Source organism: Mirounga angustirostris, unplaced genomic scaffold (assembly GCF_029215605.1).
Source record: "Mirounga angustirostris isolate CCGP_5_RB_7025 unplaced genomic scaffold, mMirAng1.0.hap1 SCAF_11, whole genome shotgun sequence".
Lineage (NCBI taxonomy): Eukaryota > Metazoa > Chordata > Mammalia > Carnivora > Phocidae > Mirounga > Mirounga angustirostris.
In genome coordinates, this window is record NW_026991719.1 from 42,123,121 (window position 1) to 42,131,389 (window position 8,269).

An 8,269-nucleotide genomic window follows, 5' to 3' on the forward strand; every position below is an offset into this window, starting at 1 on the left:
AAATGGCCAGTTGCTTCTGATTCTATTATATTTATCAAATAATGTGTTTCCTTGCTTCATCTACAAGTGGCCAGTCGCTTCTGATTCTATAACATTTATTAAATAGTGGGTTTCCACACATGGCTTTTTTAAATAATCCAGGCAGGGGGAGAAGGAAGAGGAGGACACAGTTGGAGCTCCCCTCCCACCAATACATAAGTATTTACATTTCAGCAACTGGACAATCCTGGCTCAGAAGGAGGCAGCAAGAATCCGAAAAAGATGGAGGGGGGGGCCCAGGAGAACAAACAACAAGAATGATTTCCCCCACCCCATCCCCCAAAAAACCATCCACCCCATCCTAGCGGACTCTGGTGGTGTCCATCTCCCATTCCTTCCCAAATCATGGAAGTAGGGTTCTCCTCACCAGAATAAGAGCACTTGGGATAACAGAGTAGGGTCCCCTCACCAAAAAATAAAAATAAAAAATAAAAATAAAATAATAATAATAAAAAATAATTAAAAAAAAAAGTCTTGGGATAACAATAGGGCATTACCTCCCCCAGAATAAGCAACCCTGGGCTGAGGTAGGCAAGCAGCTTCACTGAATATAGGACCCTGGGCTAGGAAAAAGGGTCCTTTTGCTAAAATAAGAGCTGCTGGGGCATTGGAAGGAAAGCACCCTTGCCCAAGTGAGAGCATTTGAACTAAGTGTGTGTGGTGGTAGCAGGAGGTGCCAGTGTAGGGGTTACAACTCATCAGAATAAGAGTCCTGGGGCTCAGAATGGAAGGAACTTCAACCAAATAAACACCCTTAGCAAAATGAGAAATAAGGAAGTTCCCCCCGCCCTCCAGAATAAGAGACCATAAGTTCTGGGAGGAAGGCTCCTTAGCAGGATTGGGATGGGGAGTGGGCAGACTTCGCTTATGTCTCTTGACCCCTGATCCCCAATCTCTGACCCTAGTAACACTGGATTTTTAATGACCTGTATAACCAGGTCAACAGATGTCCATCTATCCCTGTGGCATGCCATGGGACGGCTATTCCAACTAGCAGGGGCCTGGCTAGGACTAGGGCAGCAGGGACCAGGCCAAAGGGGTAGGACCCCCCTTGGGGGCATTCAGGGGTGCATCCTCAGCTGGTGTCTGCATCCAGGGGTCCAGCAGTATCTCCTCCAGTGAGGGTCGGGCAGAGGGTTTGGGGGCCAGGCACCGGCGGATTAGGGCACAGCAGTCTGCAGATCAGAAGCACACAGAAGATTAGCAGTCAACTGGGGACACTAGTCCCTGGGTAGGATGGAGTCCACTGAGCTAGGACTGGTGAAGGCCTCACCTGGGGACACATGGGCAGGGAAGTGGAGCTCAGCCTCCAGAATCTCCTGGTCCCTCTCGAAGGGAATGTCCCCACACACCATGTCATAGAGGAGGATACCCAGCGACCAGACAGTGGCTGGGAGTGCGTGGTACTGGTGACGAGAGATCCACTCTGGGGGGCTGTACACCCTTGTCCCTGCACATAAGCCAGAGATTAGACCACTCTCGGATAATGCCGTTCTCCCACATCCCCTCCCCAGGAAGTATGGTCCCCTCACCAGAATTAAGAGAACACACTACCTGAGTAGGGTCCCCTAACCACAAGAGTTCTTTAAATATAACAGCAGAGTCTCATCATCAGAAAAAGAACAGTTAAGGTAACAGCAGAGTGGCCTCAACAGAATAAAAGCACTTAAAAGTAACAGTAGGATCCCTTTACCAGACAGAAAAGGAATACTCAGGATAATAACACAATCCCCTCACCAGGTCTGGGCACTGTCAGAAGATGGACTTTAGCAGAGGACAAGGCTTGAGAGTCCCCAATATTAAAACTCAAGAACCTTATAAAGGTGCAATATAGATCAAGGAGCACAGACCACCACAGCCTAGAGGTCAAAGATCAGGGGACTATAACGATAAAAGGTAACCCACCCCCATTGAGATTTAGCGAAGACTTACCATCAAAATCAGTATAGGGTTCATCATGAAGCAGGGCACCGGAACCAAAATCAATGAGTTTGGCACAGCCCCGGCGGAGATCCATCAGGATGTTCTCATCCTTGATGTCACGATGGACAACTCCACGAGCGTGGCAGTGCCGAACAGCTGCCACTACCTGGGCAAACAGGCAGCGGCTCCGGCCCTCGCCTAATGGGCCCTGCTCTGTGATGTAGTCAAAGAGATCCTGGGCAGGCAACGGCCGTTCGAGGACCAGCATGAAGCCTTCTGGTGTCTCAAACCAGTCAAGCAGGCGGATCACACCAGGGTGCCCACCGCCTGCACCCACCTTCCATAGCAATGCGACTTCTAGTGGGCATGTGGCTGAGTCTGACTGTGGGGGGAGGGGGAGAGAAAAGAGAACAAAGACGTCAGGCCAGCAGCTCTGAGGCTGACTTCTCGCCTGAACTTAAATCATAGCCCCTCAGCCTCCTGACTGTGTGGCCTTCAGCAACCCACTTCCGTCCCTGAGCCTCAGTTTCCTCATCTTAAGGGCTCAAACACAGCCACTGAAACAGTGGTTTGAGCCACTATGCCTATACACATCTGGCATATTGTAGGAGCTCAGTGAATATTTCAGTAAATGAAAGTCCGTTTAAGGAAAAAAAAAAAAAGGCCTTCTTGAGGCACCTAGGTGGCTCAGTCGGTTGAGCATCCGACTCTGGGTTTCAGCTCAGGTCCTGATCTCATGGGTCGTGGGATCAAGCCCCACGTCGGGCTCCAAGCTCAGCCAGGAGGGAGTCTGCTTGAGATGCTCTCTCTCTCTCTCTGCCCCTCCCCCCGACTCTCGCGTGCGCATGCACTCATGCTGTCTCTGAAATGAATAAATAAAATCTTTTTAAAAAAAGACCTTCTGCTGAAGAAGCAACTGATGAACACTATTATGTAATAGTGTATCTTTTGTTCACTGGCATCTCAGAACAGATTAGAACAGTGCCTTACATACAGTGGGTGCTCAATAAATGTGTGTTAAATAGTTGAAAGCACTTTATAGCACAGTCTGGCACAGAGTCAGCACGCAATAAATACTGTTATTGTATAATGGTTTGTCTGTTTTGTTCACTGACTATAACAGTGCCTGGTAACAGGGTAGGGCTTAATACATATTTATTAAATAGGTAAAAGCAATTAGTAGAAAAGGACCTGGCACAAAATGAGCTCTCAATAAATGTGATATTTTGCCAAATGCCTAAAATTCTGCCTGGCACATAGTAGGTGCTCAATATACATTTGTTAAGTAGCTGAAAGTGATTAATTGCAAAGGAACAAAGTAAGAACTCAATAATACTATGTGATGTTTTGTCTGTCACTAAACATCTAGAACTGTGTTGAACTCAAGTACTCAGTGGGACTTGGAACACAGTAAACTTTGATGATGAAGCAAAGCCTGAGACACACAGTGCTCAATAAAAGGCATAAATGCTTGGCCACAGAAGCCGCCCCACGCTAGAAGCCCGGTGCGGGCTCATGGACAGCCAGAATCCGCCTTCCTGCCTGAGGTGGGGCCCTCTCCCGGCCAGTCCGCTGACTAGCACAGCCGCAGACAGGTTTTCTCACGGTGATGAAAATTTCGCTACTGCGCAGGCGCAACTTCTCCCTCCGGGTCCCACAGCCTGCGCAGGCGCAGTCTCCCCCAGAGTCCTCCAGGGGGCGCTCCCACACCTACAACTTGCCCAGACCCGCCCTGTTGTCCGTTAGCGTTCTAACGGCCGAAGAGAAGCAGCCACCGTCACCATGGCAACCAGTGACCTATGCCCCTCTTTCCCCACCAGCATGCCCTGCGGGCAGCCCCTGAGGCAGTGTTTGGAGGGAGGAGGAGAAAGGAGGGTTGGAGGGGGAGAATCCAGGACCCTAGGGGAGCTGGGGTGAGTCAGAACTGTATGGAGGTGTGGATGTCACCACAGGGGAGTAAACACAGGCTGGTAGGAGTGTTCTCCTCACCGTTACAGGGCCCAGGGAATCATACAAGCCCCAGAAAGGCAAGGGGGTAGAGTCCATCTTTCAGAGATGGCGTCGCCAGGTCAGGGACTCCAAAGATACTCACCAAGGGGAACCAGCCCAGCACACGATTCCGGGGGATCACTTTGATGGCCACCTGGAGAAGAGAGCTGAGGTGAGGGGGCCAGCAGACGACCCCCACACCCCTCCCAGTCTTGACCCTCACCCTAGTCTTTCTGGTGCCAACCTCGCTACACCACAACCCAAAATGAGCTGGAGCTTCTCCCCTGCCCTCCAAGTCCCCAGAACCAAGTTCACCTCTCCCATCATCCTTGGCCCTGGGTTCTCTCTTCTCAGGCTTCAGGACCCCTCACTCCAGATCCTGGGCTCTGAATTTCCTAATACCCCAAGCCCTCAATCTTCCCATCCAGCTCCAAGACACCCCAACTCTGTACTGGGGTCCTGGTCCTAAGGACTCCACGCTGGACATCTGCCCTCGAAATCCCCCAAATCTCAGCTCTGGGTCTCTACCTTCCCACACAGATACACATCCCCTGGATCCCAGGGTCTAGAGTCCTCACGACCCCCACTCCTCAGTCTCACTCCCTGGACCTCCAGCATCCCTGCCCTGAAACCCCCTCCCCCCCCCCCCCACATACCCACCTGGATCGCCACACACACAAACAAGCGCGCGCACGTGCGCGCGCTCCGGCACCCCCACCAACCCGGATCCTGGTCCTCATGACCCTACCACGCACACATTGTAGGCTCATCCCCTGGTCAATCAGCATCCCAGCCTCGGGACTCCCGCCCCCGCCACACGCACACACAACACACACGCACACACGCGCGCGCACGCACACACACACGCACACACACACACCACCCCTGACCCACCCAAGACCCTCGTGGTTGGTACCTGGAGTCGGTCTGTGACGCGATGTCCTGCGAAGACGGTACCAAAGCCCCCCTTACCAAGGAGGGGGCCGAGTCGGTACTCGGCCTCGAACGCTTCGCGATCTTTGCCTCCTACGCAGGCGGAGGCGAGGAAGTCAGGGTGGCTGCGTGCTGAGCCCGGCCGCGACCCCTTCCCCCCTCCCCCCGCAGCGCCCTCAACCACTTCAGCCCGCCCGGCCTAGTCGCGGTAGGGGAGCCTCGCTCACCTGGCGGCGGCGTGGGGGTCACGGGGGCCACAGGGAGCCCTTGCAGAGGCTTAGTCAACATGGAGGTGGTGCTGCGCAGATTGAGCCCGCTGAGCCCGCAGGGCGTGGATGCCCGGGGTAGCGAGGCTGGGGAGCCAGGACTTGGGGGCGCCAGGGTGGAAGGCAAAGAAGCTGATGGCCCCAAAGCGCCCGCAAAACAGCGCAACGTTAAGATTCGACGCGCGCGCCAGCCCCAACGCTACTGAGCCGGGGCACGCGCCTCCCGAGAGAGTCGCCCCGGGCGACAGCCCCGCCCACTTGGCTTTGATCAATCCGGACGCGGCACCTGCTGTACCCCAGCCAATCGGAGCCAATCCTTATTTGCATACCACCCTCAACGCTTCAAGTACCCCCTCATGCAAATACATGCCCGGATCTTCCGCGGGGGCCGGGCCCGCATGCAAATGTGGGGGGCGCGCGCGCGAAGAGGAAACCGGTTCTGGGAATCCCTTTGCAGCAACCGCATTTGTTTTGGTTGTTGCGCGGGGTTGTTTTTATATATGTGTGTGTATGTGTATATATAGATATAAACTTAAAAAAATAACCGCACCGCCTCCTTTCCTAGGAAGTTGGTTTGCAGCCGCTGCTTCGAGATTAGCGCGGAGATAATGCCAGGCCGGGCTTCTAAGAATCGGGGCCTGTGGCTACCCAGGACCCTGTCTCCAAAGAGTGCTCCTCACCCAAGACGAGAGCCCTCTAGGCGACCAGCGGCCTCTGCCCCAAAACTGAAGCCGGGGATCCTGGAAGAACCTTTCCAGCTTCCAGGGATGGATAACCCCCCTACCACTGCGGGAGACAGCGTTCCCACGCCCTGAGGCAGAGGCCTGTGGGGTGTTTTGGAGCCCTTAACCTGGACAGACCTGGCTAGGTCTGGCCGCGAGCCTAGTCAGCACATCTAGAATCTGGAATGGCAGAGGGTAGTGGATCTCGGGTGGTGGTGGTGGGGGGTGCTAGCGAGCCAGAGTGATGGTGGCTTGGGGGTATGCTTCCCCAATGAGAGACAGGGATGGAAAGGGCTCAGACAGGTGGTAAAACACCCTCCAACGCAAATTTGGGAAAAATAGTCGATCCTCACGCCGCAGGAAGACAGAGATGCACTCGACACAGAAGTACCATGTGATATACGCAAAACCTATAGTCAGACACATTCATGTAAACTTGTCCTAGACACACATGCAGACATCTACGGTCACAGACTGACATCCACAGTCAGGCAGCCATGCTGCCAGTTATGTCCCGGAATGACACCCAGAGAAACACTGTTACAGAAAGACAGGCACTCCAGAGAGATTCACATGGACCGACGTTGCCATGTGACAATGACACAGAAATGTCTTGTCAGACACACCACCAGAACTTGTCACAAAGACACTGGCACCATCAGACATGCACTGTCAGAGGAAGACTTGTACTGTCCCAGAAATGAGAGACCTTGAGTCTGTCACAGGAAGACACACAGATGCTCCAGACACACACAAGTACTGCTCCAAAGGCAGACATACTTATGCGACAGAGCCACAGATAGGCAGTGTCACAAAACAGATGTGGATAGACACGCCCCCCCCCCACACCAGCAAACATGCAGCGTTGTCACTGAAACTGTCCAGAAATAGCTACCCAGAATCTGTCACAGGAATACAAACGGACATCCACCCCATCAGAAAGAAACCACAGATGCTCTGTCACAGACAGACCCACGCAGACATGCACTTGTCTCAGAAACAGACATAAACTGTCAGAGAGAGAGTCCCACACTCAGTCACCATCTGACACACCTGGAAACAAGCCCTCATCACACACACTAGACACTGCAAGGTGCATGTGAAGATTTGAACTCACCAAAGTCAAACGCACACACACATACGCGCACACACACAAGACAACACCCAAAAAGCAAATACACACATGTACGCTCCCTTATTCATCCAGTATTTATTAGGGGTCTACTGTAAGCCTGCCAGGCCCCAGCAAGGGTGCAGATATTAGAAATACACAGATTAAGTCAGGCATCACAGCCCTTGCCCGGGAAGTGAATCACAGAGTTATTGGGGAAGGAGTAAAGACATTATCTGTGGATAGAGGTGAGAATATGGATGGGGTCACACAGGGCTTCTCGGAAGGTGGACACTCTACCCATCTTGAAAGACAAGGTTGGGGGCTCAGGACCGGGGAAGGGCAAATTCCAGGCAGAGGCCAGTGAAATTGGACAGGGTAGCAAGAAGAGGTAGGCAGGGGCCAAACAGTGTAAAAAACTCAACATAAGGTAAATAAATACTATCTGCTAACATTTGGGCTCTCAGAACATGCCAGGCACCAGGCCATCAGACATTATTTGACCACGTGCATTCTCTCTCAATGCTCACAACCAGAGAGAGCGTGAGGTAGTAGACATTAATCACTCCTGTCGTACACATGGTGGGACCCCTGAAACTCAGCCTGTGATTTGACCGAGGTCACAAAGCTAGAAAAAGCCAGAGTGGGTTCCAAACCAACTCTCTAACATGTGCACGCTTGACCAGTGGATTCCACAGACACCCCACAAGATGGCCACTCAACCAGCCATGCCTTCACCGGCAGCGCTGGGCATGCATCCTTCCACAGGGGCCCCATTGGTGAGGCACAGCAAAATACACTCTTGACAAGACCCGGGGGCCTGCCATCCTTCTCTGCTGTGGCTTTACCCCAAGGAAAGGCAGGGGTATGGGTGTCAGACGACTGAGAACATGAAAAAGAAAGGGTTTAACCATTCTGTAGTTAAACCAGGGAAGCCCCTCCAGTCAATTCCACTAAACTTACGTTGATACGAAGCATCTGTTGTGCCTTTCCAAAGCATTTCTGCATCAAAAATCACAAGGAAAGAGCAAACGTATATAGGGAAGGAGGCAGGCAGAAAAGTTGCAAGTTCAGTTCCAGCCCTGAAGCTTTAGTCCTCCACTCCCACCACACCCCAGGGCACAGGGCGGGCAGGCTACGTGTGCCAGTAAGATGGAGCTTACTTGGTGGGAACAGGTCCCGAAGTTGATTTAGTAAGCAGTGATTCAAAGATGAACAAACTCTGGGCCCACACACAGACCCTACTGGAGAGCATGCAGCACCCAGAGGTCAAGCCAAGACCTATA

At 52.7% G+C, this 8,269-nt stretch overlaps 1 protein-coding gene across 2 annotated transcripts; it reads right to left on the minus strand.

The window, feature by feature from the left end:
* Positions 1-84: 84 nt before the first annotated feature.
* Positions 85-8,033, minus strand: PIM2 (Pim-2 proto-oncogene, serine/threonine kinase). Of its 2 annotated transcripts, XM_045877610.3 has the most exons (6): positions 5,112-8,033; positions 4,868-4,977; positions 4,055-4,105; positions 1,972-2,344; positions 1,313-1,489; positions 85-1,214 (listed from the first exon to the last, which is right to left on the minus strand). In XM_045877610.3, exons 1-6 carry the CDS (start codon positions 5,170-5,172, stop codon positions 1,051-1,053), a joined length of 936 nt encoding a protein of 311 aa, XP_045733566.1. In that variant the 5' UTR covers positions 5,173-8,033; the 3' UTR covers positions 85-1,050. The 2 variants fall into 2 exon arrangements, with proteins under 2 accessions (XP_045733566.1, XP_064430095.1); XM_064574025.1 differs by lacking the exon at positions 1,313-1,489.
* Positions 8,034-8,269: the final 236 nt, after the last annotated feature.

Bases quoted from the DNA above. Each gene is read 5' to 3' on its own strand.
- PIM2 (XM_045877610.3), bottom strand. From the start codon at position 5,172: ATGTTGACTAAGCCTCTGCAAGGGCTCCCTGTGGCCCCCGTGACCCCC. The intron at 4,978-5,111 runs GTGAGCGAGGCT...CCGCCTGCGTAG, and splicing joins GACCCCCACGCCGCCGCCAG to GAGGCAAAGATCGCGAAGCG. The intron at 1,215-1,312 runs GTGAGGCCTTCA...TCTGATCTGCAG, and splicing joins CCCTGCCCATGTGTCCCCAG to ACTGCTGTGCCCTAATCCGC.